The sequence below is a fragment of the Salvelinus sp. IW2-2015 genome, linkage group LG4q.1:29 (assembly GCF_002910315.2).
Source record: "Salvelinus sp. IW2-2015 linkage group LG4q.1:29, ASM291031v2, whole genome shotgun sequence".
Classification (NCBI taxonomy): domain Eukaryota; kingdom Metazoa; phylum Chordata; class Actinopteri; order Salmoniformes; family Salmonidae; genus Salvelinus; species Salvelinus sp. IW2-2015.
Window position 1 is genome coordinate 35808955 of NC_036842.1, and position 14500 is coordinate 35823454.

The following is a 14500-nucleotide window of genomic DNA, read 5'->3' on the forward strand; positions in this document are numbered from 1 at the left end:
TGTCTCTGAGTTTCCCACTTGTAATTCTGACTGGGAGGGTCATTCAAGTGAAATTTCCCACTGGGAACTAGGAGCTTCAGATAACTCCGGTAGCATGTGAATGTGGCAGTAGCCTACCTACCTGATGAGATTATTATAGACAAAAGAGCGGTATTAGTGGGAGAGGAATTGAGCATTTCTGGCACAGTTTATATTACTGACACAAGAACATCCCACCTTGTTTAGCGTCATTTGTTTTGTCGACATTTGAAAAGTTTCCCGGGAAAAATGTGCTCTTTCCATCAGGCCTGTCGCGGACTTCACTCGCATAAAAAGGTTGGATGGAAATCTGGTTAATGTCTATAAACTCAAAATAGCAACCAGTCTACTAATGAATAATGCCTACCAAAGGTAATAGGGAGCCATTTCAAAAGTGATCACTTCGGCATAATGTGATTGAATCAACAGTCATACACGTTAACTGACGTGAAATCCTTTGGGATAGAGGATGATCTTTTTGATTTCCATTTTGGTTTATTAATTGAAAATGACATGCTTGAAATAATGTGGCAGCAGCACGAGACAGGCAGCACGAGACAGGCAGCACGAGACAGGCAGGCAACGACACAGGCAGCAACGAGTACAGGCAGCACGAGACAGGCAGCACGAGACAGGCAGCACGACACAGGCAGCATGAGACAGGCAGCATGAGACTGGCAGCACGAGACTGGCAGCACAAGACTGGCAGCACGAGACAGGCAGCTAGAGACAGGCAGAAAGATGGTTTTCCATTGAATTCTCATTCACATCACAAACTAGCACTATGCCAATCAAGCGCAGAAAACAAGTACTGTTTGAAGCCAGGTCTGGTATCCGTACCACCCATTATCATCACCACCATGTTGGGGCGGCAGGTAGCCTAGTGGTTAGAACATTGAACTAGTAACCGAAAGGTTGCAAGATCGAATCCCCGAGCTGACAAGGTAAAAAAAATATGTCGTTCTGCCCCTGAACAAGGCAGTTAACCCACTGTTCCTAGGTCGTCATTGTAAATAAGAATTTGTTCTTAACTGACTTGCCTAGTTAAATAAAGGTAAAATAAATCAAATGTTCATCCTTCCTCTCCCACTCTTCTCTCCTCAGATGGCGCAGACGAGAAGGTGCGGAATGTGGATGACTTTGTTCCCGATGTGGACCGTATCTTGCTGGAGGAGGGGGCTGCTGCCAAGGAGAAAGCCAAGGAGAAAGCTCGAAGAGCAGGCAACATGGACAGTGACAGGTAGATCCTCACTCCCTAATCATCTCCATGATCTTCTATGACTCATGTTCAAGGCTTCTGGCTTTGGATAGGTATACAAGTAAGTGTGGATATAGTGACTTTTTCAATATTTGGACTATTTCGATAGGCTGGCCAACCCTCCACCTGGAGAGCAACTGGAACAAGATCAAACTCTCCCTGTGTACTAGAACACGTTTCTAATGATCATTGTTTAGTGAAGAAGATCTACCGCTGCTGTGCAGTTCAGACATCCACAGTCAATATGTTCTTCATTATAGTGGAGGTGAATGTATCTTAAAGGGGCATTTCAAACATGCTCATCATCCCCAGCACCAACCCAACATCAACATATGTGAAAATGGAGCGTTTCTAGGTTTTGTAGTAAAAAAGATAGAGGAAGATAATGGTTGCGTCATGTGATTTTTAACCAATTATGAGTAAGCTTTGCCTATTAAGACATGTTCCTGTAATGTGCTTGGTGGGAGGAGGATGAGGGGAGGAGAGGTGGCGGAGGAAAGGGGTGAGGGGTGAGGTTTTTGTTCCGTCAGGTCTCCTCTGCTCAGAATCTAGGTCATTCATCACTCATTTGCTAGAGAGAGAGAAAGAGGGAGGGGTGAGAGAGAAGGCACTTTATTTTATTGGATAAGACTTAAAGGGGCAATCTGCAGTTGCTACGTCCATTTTTAGACATATAAATTGTTATATGTATCCATTCATTCTTGAAGAATATTACCTTATAAATGCCTCATCACTTCCCATCAGAACCCAAAATGTACGCTTGTTTTCCTCCAGTGTTTGTCAACAAAGTAAATGTAAACAAAACTATATAGCTTCAATACAGGGTTAAAACTATCATTTTGATGGTCATTTTGATGGTCAGTTCTTGCATGCACAGCTCTTTCTATGAATTTGACTGTGGTTACATTTCTCTAGCCCCGTCCCTTAGCTTTTGTCGGGAAAAGTTCTTTGTTAATTTACATCTAAACTGCAGATATCCTCTTAATACAGTCTTACGTTATAGAAATGTGAAGAGAGTAATGATTTTAAAAAATCGTTCAGATTCCTGTGTTGTATAATGATGGTAATCAACTTGAGCTTGAATTTGAAGGAGAGAATTGTCCTACAAGGGCCGTTTTGCTATTTTGGAAAATGAGAAATGAGGCTTGAAGTGCTTAGATGTTAGAAGATGAACTTAAAATGATGAAGTTAAAAGAGGAGAAGTGGAGAGTGAATGAGACACACACACACACACAACACACACACACACACCCACACCACACACCACACACACACACCACACACAACACACACACACACACCACACACACACACACGACACACACACACAACCACACACACAACATAGCTTAGTGCTAATAAATACCAACTCTCTTTCACTGAATCAGTCTTCAGGGCTGCCATTTTGAACTGTCATTCTGGTTAAGATTTTAATGGAGCGTAGCATCAGATAATTAAGTAAGTGTGTAGATAATGGTAAAATAAGTTATTGTTAATGTAATGACTTTTCGATAACATCCCAGTAGGCTATAACTGGATGATGTAATAATATATGAACAGATAATGCAATAACGTTATGATTTAGTCACTGTTCATTTAAATAACGGTAAGTAAAACAAAAGTAGTGGGGAACCTGTAGTTGAACCTTTTGTCCTAGCGCAGCTGAAATTCTGACATTAGCAACGTTACACATGTTACCCATGTTATAAGCCTACATGTTATCCAGCTCATGTGCTACATTTCTTAACACAATTCTAACAGAAGGCCACAAGGACAATTCTACAGGTGTCACAAACAACATGAATATATATATTTTTTTTTAATGGTTAGGACATCAGACTTAACAAGAGTAGCTTCAAAGTCCTGCATTTGTAAATACAATTAAAACGGTGTGACTTTTTTGTTGTTGTTGTGGTGCTTGAAAAATGGCCCATCATATTGCTCAAATGTGTTGGTTATTGTTACATCAGGACACCAGAACTTACCACTTCTCTCTCTGTCCATGTTTTACAGTGACGGTGAGGGCCGAGAGGGGAACCCCATGGTGTCAGGGTTCCAGGACGATTTTGCCCCAGATGAGCTGTGCCAGTCTGTGCCCAAATCTGTGCCCAAGGCAGCCGCTGTCCCCAGCATGGGCATCACCCTGACCAGCGATGAAGAGGATGAGGGGACGAAGGCACTTAACGTCGTCCAGGACGGTGGATCGGACAGAAGGAGGTATGGGAGGGAAGAGAACTTGAATTGCATAACCTCAAGTTTTTCTTAAGATGCTAGTATTATACAGTATGTAGATAGAGATTGATGTAGTCTCTGGGCAGTAGAGATTGATGTAGTCTCTGGGCAGTAGAGATTGATGTAGTCCCTGGGTCGGTAGAGATTGATGTAGTCCCTGGGTCGGTAGAGATTGATGTAGTCCCTGGGTCGGTAGAGATTGATGTAGTCCCTGGGGCGGTAGAGATTGATGTAGTCATTGGGCGGTAGAGATTGATGTAGTCATTGGGCGGTAGAGATTGATGTAGAGATTGATGTAGTCATTGGTCGATAGAGATTGATGTAGAGATTGATGTAGTCATTGGGCGGTAGAGATTGATGTAGTCATTGGTCGATAGAGATTGATGTAGAGATTGATGTAGTCATTGGGCGGTAGAGATTGATGTAGTCCCTGGGCCCTTTTTACATCAGCAGTTGTCACAAAATGCTTGTACAGAAACCCAGCCTAAAACCCCAAACAGCAAGCAATGCAGATGTAGAAGCACGGTGGCTAGGAAAAACTCTAGAAAGGCAGGAACCTATGAAGAAACCTAGAGAGGAACCAGGCTCTGAGGGGTGGCCAGTCCTCTTCTGGCTGTGCGGGGTGGAGATTATAAAGTTACATGGCCATTAAGGCCAGATTGTTCTTCAAGATATTCAAACGTTCATAGATGACCAGCAGAGTCAAATAAGAATCAGTGGTTATAGAGGGTGCAACAGGTCAGCACCTCAGGAGTAATTATCAGTTGGTTTTTCATTGCCGAGCATTCAGAGATTGAGACAGCAAGTACAGTAGAGCGAGGGGGAGATTGAGAGAGAGAGAGAAACAGCATGTCCGGGAAAAGGTAGCGTGTCTGTTGAAGAGGTCAGGGTTAACTTATGGATGTTATCATGCATCTTTTAATATTTAGATCTGTATTGTGCTTTCTGATCAGATCCTCCAACGCTTTGAAGACTCAAAACAAGACCGGAGAAGCCAAGAAACCAGCGGGCTTAAAGATGTCGTCCGAGCCCGTCTCATTCCTGAACCCGACCCTAGCCCCGGTGCAGTCCATGTGGGCAGGCAAGAAGAAGGGAGGGGATGAATCCTCCCACTCAGACCAAGAAGCTCCAGGGACCGATCAGATGCTCTCCTTCGTCATGGACGAACCAGACTATGAGGACGAGGAGTTTGAGAAGCCCAAGAAAAAGAAGGTGCCGTTACAGTAGACTGCTCTGTTACAATAGACTGCTCTGTTAAAGTAGACTGCCTGTTACAGTGGACTGCTCTGTTACAGTGGACTGCTCTGTTACAGTAGACTGCTTGTTAGAGACTGCTCTGTTACAGTAGACTGCTCTGTTTACAGTGTTACGACTGCTCTGTTACAGTAGACTGCTCTGTTACAGTAGAACTGCTCTGTTACAGTAGACTGCTTCTGTTACAGTAGACTGCTCTGTTACAGTGGACTGCTCTGTTACAGTGAGCTGCTCTGTTACAGTAGACTGCTCTGTTACAAAGCTGCTTCTGTTACAGTAGACTGCTCTGTTACAATAGACTGCTCTGTTACAGTAGACTGCTCTGTTAAATAGACTGCTCTTTACAGTAGACTGCTCTGTTACAATAGACTGCTCTGTTACAGTGACTGCTCTGTTACAATTAGACTGCTCTGTTACAGTGGACTGCTCTGTTACAATAGACTGCTCTGTTAAAGTAGACTGCTCTGTTACAGTGGACTGCTCTGTTACAGTGGACTGCTCTGTTACAGTAGACTGCTCTGTTACAGTAGACTGCTCTGTTAACAGTAGACTGCTTCTGTTACAGTAGACTGCTCTGTTACAATAGACTGCTCTGTTACAGTAGACTGCTCTGTACAGTAGACTGCTCTGTTACAGTAGACTGCTCTGTTACAGTAGACTGCTCTGTTACAGTAGACTGCTCTGTTACAGTGGACTGCTCTGTTACAGTAGACTGCTCTGTTACAATAGACTGCTCTGTTACAGTAGACTGCTCTGTTACAATAGACTGCTCTGTTACAGTAGACTGCTCTGTTACAATAGACTGCTCTGTTACAGTAGACTGCTCTGTTACAATAGACTGCTCTGTTACAGTGGACTGCTCTGTTACAGTAGAACTGCTCTGTTACAGTGGACTGCTCTGTTACAATAGACTGCTCTGTTACAGTGGACTGCTCTGTTACAAAGCTGCTCTGTTACAGTGAACTGCTCTGTTACAGTGGACTGCTCTGTACAATAGACTGCTCTGTTACAGTGGACTGCTCTGTTACAGTGGACTGCTCTGTTACAATAGACTGCTCTGTTACAGTAGACTGCTCTGTTACATGTGACTGCTCTGTTACAGTAGACTGCCTGTCAGTAGTCGTCTGTTACAATAGACTGCTCGTTACAGTAGACTGCTCTGTTACAATAGACTGCTCTGTTACAGTAGCTGCTCTGTTAGCAATAGACTGCTCTGTTACAGTAGACTGCTCTGTTACAATGGACTGCTCTGTTACAGGGACTGCTCTGTTACAGTGGACTGCTCTGTTACAATAGACTGCTCTGTTACAGTAGACTGCTCTGTACAATGGACTGCTCTGTTACAGTGGACTGCTCTGTTACAATAGACTGCTCTGTTACAGTGGACTGCTCTGTTACAGTGAGCCTGCTCTGGTTACAATAGACTGCTCTGTTACAGTAGACTGCTCTGTTACAGTAGACTGCTCTGTTACAGTAGACTGCTCTGTTACAGTAGACTGTCGTTAGTAGACTGCTCTGTTACAGTGGACTGCTCTGTTACATGGACTGCTCTGTACAGTAGACTGCTCTGTTACAATAGACTGCCGTTACAGTAGATGCTCTGTTACAATAGACGCTCGTTCAGTAGACTGCTCTGTTACAATGAGACTGCTCTGTTACAGTAGACTGCTCTGTTAATAGACTGCTCTGTTACAGTAGACTGCTCTGTTACAGTGGACTGCTCGTTACAGTAGACTGCTCTGTTACAGTGGACTGCTCTGTTACAATAGACTGCTCTGTTACAGTAGACTGCTCTGTTACAGTGACTGCTCTGTTACAGTGGACTGCTCTGTACATAGACTGCTCTGTTACAGTGGACTGCTCTGTTACAGTGGAGTCTGCTCTGTTACAGTGGACTGCTCTGTTACAGTAGACTGCTCTGTTACAGTAGACTGCTCTGTTTACAGTGACTGCTCTGTTACAGTAGACTGTCTGTTACAGTGGACTGCTCTGTTACAGGGACTGCTCTGTTACAGTGGACTGCTCTGTTACAGTAGACTGCTCTGTACAGTAGACTGCTCTGTTACAGTGGACTGCTCTGTTACAATGACTGCTCTGTTACAGTGGACTGCTCTGTTACAGTAGACTGCTCTGTTACAGTAGACTGCTCTGTTACAGTGGACTGCTCTGTTTACAGTGGACTGCTCTGTTACAGTAGACTGCTCTGTACAATAGACTGCTCTGTTACAGTAGACTGCTCTGTTACAATAGACTGCTCTGTTAACAGTAGACTGCTCTGTTACAATAGACTGCTCTGTTACAGTAAGCTGCTCTGTTACAATAGACGTGCTCTGTTACAGTGGACTGCTCTGTTACAATAGACTGCTCTGTACAGTGGACTGCTCTGTTACAATAGACTGCTCTGTACAATAGACTGCTCTGTTACAGTGGCGTCTTTACAGTGGACTGCTCTTACAATAGACTGCTCTGTTACAGTAGACGCTCTGTTACAATAGACTGCTCTGTACAGTGGACTGCTCTGTTACAGTGGACTGCTCTGTTACAATAGACTGCTCTGTTACAGTGGACTGCTCTGTTACATGGACTGCTCTGTTACAGTAGACTGCTCTGTTACAGTAGACTGCTCTGTTTCACAGTAGACTGCTCTGTTACAGTAGACTGCTCTGTTACAGTAGACTGCTCGTGTTACAGTAGACTGCTCTGTTAACAGTGGACTGCTCTGTTACATGGACTGCTCTGTTTACAGTAGACTGCTCTGTTACAATAGACTGCTCTGTTACAGTAGACTGCTCTGTTACAATAGACTGCTCTGTTACAGTAGACTGCTCTGTTACAATAGACTGCTCTGTTACAGTAGACTGTCTGTACAATAGACTGCTTGTTACAGTGGCCTGCTCTGTTACAGTAGACTGCTCTGTTACAGTGGACTGCTCTGTTACAAGAGACTGCTCTGTTAAAGTAGACTGCTCTGTTACAGTGGACTGCTCTGTTACAGTGGACTGCTCTGTTACAGTAGACTGCTCTGTTACAGTAATGCTCTGTTACAGTAGACTGCTCTGTTACAGTAGATGCTCTGTTACAATAGACTGCTCTGTTACAGTAGACTGCTCTGTTACAGTAGACTGCTCTGTTACAGTAGACTGCTCTGTTACAGTAGACTGCTCTGTTACAGTAGACTGCTCTGTTACAGTAGACTGCTCTGTTACAGTGGACTGCTCTGTTACAGTGGACTGCTCTGTTACAGTAGACTGCTCTGTTACAATAGACTGCTCTGTTACAGTAGACTGCTCGTTACAATAGACTGCTCTGTTACAGTACTGCTCTGTACATAGACTGCTCTGTTACAGTAGACTGCTCTGTTACAATAGACTGCTCTGTTACAGTGGACTGTCTGTTACATAGACTGCTCTGTTACAGTGGACTGCTCTGTTACAATAGACTGCTCTGTTACAGTGGACTGCTCTGTTACAATAGACTGCTCTGTTACAGTGGACTGCTCTGTTACAGTGGACTGCTCTGTTACATAGACTGCTCTGTTACAGGTGGACTGTCTGTTACAGTGACTGCTCTGTACAATAGACTGCTCTGTTACAGTAGACCTGCTGTTACAGTAGACTGCTCTGTTACAGTAGACTGCTCTGTTACAGTAGACTGCTCTGTTACAGTAGACTGCTCTGTACAGTAACTGCTCTGTTACAATAACTGCTCTGTTACAGTAGACTGCTCTGTTACAATAGACTGCTCTGTTACAGTAGACTGCTCTGTTACAATAGACTGCTCTGTTTACAGTGACTGCTCTGTTACAATGGACTGCTCTGGTTACAGTGGACTGCTCTGTTACAGTGGACTGCTCTGTTACAATAGACTGCTCTGTTACAGTAGACTGCTCTGTTACAATGGACTGTCTGTTACAGTGGACTGCTCTGTTACATAGACTGCTCTGTTACAGTGGACTGCTCTGTTACAGTGGACTGCTCTGTTACAATAACTGCTCTGTTACAGTAGACTGCTCTGTTACAGTAGACTGCTCTGTATCAGTAGACTGCTCGTTACAGTAGACTGCTCTGTTACAGTGACTGCTCTGTTACAGTGACTGCTCTGTTACAGTAGACTGCTCTGTTACAATAGACTGCTCTGTTACAGTAGACTGCTCTGTTACAATAGACTGCTCTGTTACAGTAGACTGCTCTGTTACAATAGACTGCTCTGTTACAGTAGACTGCTCTGTTACAATAGACTGCTCTGTTACAGTAGACTGCTCTGTTACAGTGGCTGCTCTGTTACAGTAGACTGCTCTGTTACAGTGACTCGTACTAGACTGCTCTGTTACAGTAGACTGCTCTGTTACAATAGACTGCTCTGTTACAGTGGACTGCTCTGTTACAATAGAACTGCTCTGTTACAGTGGACTGCTCTGTTACAGTGGACTGCTCTGTTTACAGTAGACTGCTCTGTTACAGTAGACTGCTCTGTTACAGTGGACTGCTCTGTTACAGTAGACTGCTCTTCAGTGATGCTCTGTTACAGTGGACTGCTCTGTTACAGGGAACTGCTCTGTTACAGTGGACTGCTCTGTTACAGTGGACTGCTTCGTTACAGAAACTGCTCTGTTACAGTAGACTGCTCTGTTACAGTGGACTGCTCTGTTACATGCTGCTTGAATGCTGCTCTGTTACAGTAGACTGCTCTGTTACATAGACTGCTCTGTTACAGTAGACTGCTCTGTTACAGTAGACTGCTCTGTTACAGTAGACTGCTCTGTACAGTGGACTGCTCTGTTACAGTGGACTGCCTGTTCAGAGACTGCTCTGTTACAATAGACTGCTCTGTTACAGTGACTGCTCTGTTACAATAAGACTGCTTGTTACGTAGACTGCTCTGTTACAATAGACTGCTCTGTTACAGTAGACTGCTCTGTTACAATAGACTGCTCTGTTACAGTGGACTGCTCTGTTACAAACTGCTCTGTTACAGTGGACTGCTCTGTTACAATAGACTGCTCTGTTACAATAGACTGCTCTGTTACAGTGGACTGCTCTGTTACAGTGGACTGCTCTGTTACAATAGACTGCTCTGTTACAGTAGACTGCTCTGTTACAATAGACTGCTCTGTTACAGGACTGCTCTGTTACAGTGGACTGCTCTGTTACATATAGACTGCTCTGTTACTGACTCTTGTACAGTGGACTGCTCTGTTACATAGACTGCTCTGTTACAGTAAGCCTGCTCTGTTACAGTAGACTGCTCTGTACAGTAGACTGCTTTCAGTAGACTGCTCTGTTACAGAGATCTGCTCTGTTACAATAGACTGCTCTGTTACAGTAGATCTGCTTTACAGTAGACTGCTCTGTTACAATAGACTGCCTTGTTACAGTAGACTGCTCTGTTACAATAGACGCTCTGTTACAGTAGACTGCTCTTTTACAATACTGCTCTGTTACAGTGACTGCTCTGTTACAGTAACTGCTCTGTTACAGTGATGCTCTGTTACAATAGACTGCTCTGTTACAGTAGACGCTCTGTTACAAGGACTGCTCTGTTACAGTGGACTGCTCTGTTACAGTAGACTGTGTTACATGGACTGCTGTTACAGTGGACTGCTCTGTTACAGTGGACTGCTCTGTTACAGTAGAACTGCCTCTGTTACAGTAGACTGCTCTGTTACAGTAGACTGCTCTGTTACAGTGGACTGCTCTGTTACAGTGGACTCTGCTCTGTTACAGTAGACTGCTCTGTTACAATGGACTGCTCTGTTACAGTAGACTGCTCTGTTACAATAGACTGCTCTGTTACAGTAGACTGCTCTGTTACAATAGACTGCTCTGTACAGTAACTGCTCGTAATAACGCTCTGTTACAGTAGACTGCTCTGTTACAGTGGACTGCTCTGTTCCAGTAGACGCTCTGTTACAGTGGACTGCTCTGTTACAATAGACTGCTCTGTTACAGTAGACTGCTCTGTTACAATAGACTGCTCTGTTACAGTGGACTGCTCTGTTACAATGGACTGCTCTGTTACGTGGACTGCTCTGTTACAGTGGACTGCTCTGTTAAATGGACTGCTCTGTTACAGGTAGACTGCTCTGTTACAGTAGACTGCTCTGTTACATAGACTGCTCTGTTACAGTAGACTGCTCGTTTACAGTAGACTGCTCTGTTACAGTGGACTGCTTCTGTTACAGTGGACTGCTCTGTTACAGTGGACCTGCTCTGTTACAGTAGACTGCTCTGTTACAATAGACTGCTCTGTTACAGTAGACTGCTCTGTTACAGTAGACTGCTCTGTTACAGTGACTGCTCTGTTACCGTAAGACTGCTCTGTTACAGTAGATCTGCTCTGTTACAGTAGACTGCTCTGTTACAAAGACTGCTCTGTTACATGTGGACTGCTCTGTTACAATAGACTGCTCTGTTACAGTGACTGCTCGTGTTACAGTGGACTGCTCTGTTACATGGACTGCTCTGTTACAGTAGACTGCTCTGTTACAGTACTGCTCTGTTAAAATAGACTGTCTGTTACAGTAACTGCTCTGTTACAGTGGACTGCTCTGTTACAGTGGACTGCTCTGTTACATGGTGGACTGCTCTGTTACAATAGACTGCTCTGTTACAGTAGACTGCTCTGTTACAATAGACTTGCTCTGTTACATAGACTGCTCTGTTACAGTAGACTGCTCTGTTACAGTGGACTGCTCTGTTACAGTGGACTGTCTGTTACAAGTGGACTGCTCTGTTACAGTAGACTGCTCTGTTAAGTAGACTGCTCTGTTACAGTAGACTGCTCTGTTACAGTAAGACCTGCTCCTGTTAACAATAGACTGCTCTGTTACAGTAGACTGCTCTGTTACAGTAGACTGCTCTGTTACAGTAGACTGCTCTGTTACAGTAGACTGCTCAATCCTCTCATCCCTTTCTATTGGGTCAATGTGAAATGTAGAAGAAGGTGTCCATTACTTTCCAGGCACAGGGCCTTCTGTTCTCGTTGACTGTTTTCTCATATATGTGATAGTGGTAGGTAGAGATGTGGTTTTTCTATAGTGGTCACGTTTACATGCACAGTAATAATTGGATATTAAACCGATTATAGTAGTAGGCAGATTATGCAATAGTCAGTAAACACCTTACTCTCGTTATTTTAATGGGCGTAAGATCGATTTAAACACCTGGTTTTCCAAGCAATCTTTTTCGAATTATTAGGACATGTAAACACCTTAATAAGCGTATCAACTGTGTGTTTGATCTGCGCTTGTGCTTTGATCTCCTCATCGAGGAGCGAGCCTTCCTCTTAAGTGTATGTGTCTTAGAAGTAGTCTTCACATACAAACTATATGTCTGAACTCAATAACACAGTCGCTGTGGTAGAACCTTTATTTCCATTGGTGATTTCCTGCAGTTATCAGCGTGCCATCAAGTAACCTGATTTCAGATGTGTCCATGTAAACAGGATTATTAGGAAAATTGTTCTTCTTGCAAAGAAAGCATGTAAACGTTTTAATCAAACGATTATATTAATCTGATTATTCACAATAATCGCATGATTGTGTGCATGTAACCATACTCAGTGATTGACAGATTGAGAACTTTGATTATATTTGACAGTAGTTCGACCTATGGGTGGCAGCCTTTCTCAATCTAGTCCTCAGGACCCATATATTTGGCTGGGTTTAGAAATGCTGATTTAGACTGAATGTGAAAGAGAACAGGTCCATCTATTGTACCAACCTCTTTCTCCTACTTTCTCTCTCCCCTTCTTTCTGTCTTTCCATCTCTCTTTGTCCCCTACTCATTCTCTATCGCGCCCCCCCCCCCCTGTCTCCCCTTTACCAAGGAGCCTTCGGCTGTACTGGAGGACCTGAAGCCGGTCCAGCCCTCTGTCCTCCCTATCAAGAGCGACGACCTGGACCTGTTTGGACTGGGATTCCAGGATGTGGCGCCCAAGAGCAAGGAAAGCAGTGAGGACCAAGATGGTGAGCAAGGTTCCGAAGCAAAGTCATTGGAGTCATGATCACTATTCTGGACTAGTGTGTCTGTGTGTTTTATACTTTCACAGTTTGGGTATATGTATTGGTAAAAAAAAATTCAGAGTTAATTTTGCTTAATTGTCTTGCAGACCGAGAAAGTAGATCCTCAACAAAGGACAAGAAGAAGAAGAAGAAGAAGAGTAAAGAGGTAAGGTGAAAGATGAGTCGTCTTTACACCCTGGGTGTCATCCTCAGCTAATAGTAACTATGGGACACGTCTGCTCCTTGCAGGAGGACGACAAAAGCAGCAAGAAACGACACAAACAGAAGAAAAAGGAGGAGTCAGGGAGCGGGGACGAGAAAGAGAAGAAAAAGAAGAAGTCAAAGTCGACCAAGAAAGCCGGCGGCGTGGTGGACGACCTGGAGTTTTTTCTCGCCGGAGACGAAGACTACGAGGAGATGTAGAATATCCCCCCCAGCATCCAATCAGGACCACGTTCTACTTCAGCATTCTAGGGTCAGGATGTAGCCATGAAGACGACAGAATGCGTCGATTGACTGGCTGAGTGATCGAAGACTGCAATTCTCATTGGGTGATAGTTATTTCCCACTTCCTGGCGTTGTGGTGCCTCTACGGGTGGTTAGATTTGGATCATTTGTGATTGACATTGTTTGTTTTGCTTACCCTTTTACTGTACATGCAACACTACCGTCATACAACAACTCTACTGCAAATCTGTAGCTGGTATATCCAGGTTTTGAGTTTACACTCTTAGGACAAAACCACCATTACTTTGATGTTTCCACGGTTGATTACACTTGGGTATACTCACTACAATGTCTTTGCTATTCCATTTGTCTTTTCCCATTGGGCCTGCTTTCTGGTAAAGGCTTTAGAACTGACCCTAGTACAGAGTTGTGACTATTTCTATATGGGAGCGCTTTCCTTTACACTGACCAGTGTTCAGGAGTCGGGGGACGTGTGTGCATTCATTATGAATTATGTTGAACATTGCTTGAGCAGCGATATAAATGTTATTTATGTTTATCTGGTGTTGGCTTTTCGAACTACGGCTATGTCTAGGTACAGTAGGAGTTTGTGAGTGTTTACTAAACCAGACATTTTGGGAGTTTCTCTGAAATGATTCAGCAAATTTCACTGTGCATGATCATTTTGGTTTGATGGCAATGCCTTAAGGAAAGCTTTACTTTAACACTGGAAAGGGTTATTTTAACACTGGAAAGGGTTACTTTAACACCGGAAAGGGTTACTTTAACACCGGAAAGGGGGTTACTTTAACACCGGAAAGGGGGTTACTTTAACACCGGAAAGGGGGTTACTTTAACACCGGAAAGGGGGTTACTTTAACATTGGAAAGGGTTACTTTAACACCGGAAAGGGGGTTACTTTAACACCGGAAAGGGGGTTACTTTAACACCGGAAAGGGTTACTTTAACACCGGAAAGGGTTACTTTAACACTGTAAAGTGGCGATATGAATGCCTTTTAGTAGTAGAGATCTGATTGTTCAATGATGCCGTCATTCTGGCAAAACACAATGCAAGGGAAGCCAAGATACGATGTCTTTTTTTCCAACCTGCTGTTCTGTTAAGTCGTGTTGTTGTTTTTACTAAGTGGCAGTTGTACAATGTAATTTGACGTTTCTTCTAATTTCTTCCATTAACCAAATGATGTGTTTCTTGGACACATGTTTTAATATCTCCGTGGTTACCTGTAACTTTTACACAAGTTTGCTTGGATCCTATTTCTTGATGTTG

General features: G+C 43.7%; 1 protein-coding gene across 1 annotated transcript in view; it reads left to right on the forward strand.

Moving 5' to 3' along the window:
- Window positions 1-13993, forward strand: part of LOC111961924 (rab-like protein 6) — a 36720-nt gene extending 22727 nt beyond the window's left edge. Inside the window, exons 12-17 of the mRNA XM_070442877.1 lie at window positions 1123-1258; window positions 3290-3493; window positions 4462-4720; window positions 12590-12728; window positions 12872-12930; window positions 13014-13993. Of these exons, the coding sequence (XP_070298978.1) occupies window positions 1123-1258; window positions 3290-3493; window positions 4462-4720; window positions 12590-12728; window positions 12872-12930; window positions 13014-13187 (971 nt within the window). The 3' untranslated portion in view covers window positions 13188-13993. The remainder of the gene's footprint in view (window positions 1-1122; window positions 1259-3289; window positions 3494-4461; window positions 4721-12589; window positions 12729-12871; window positions 12931-13013) is intronic.
- Window positions 13994-14500: the final 507 nt, after the last annotated feature.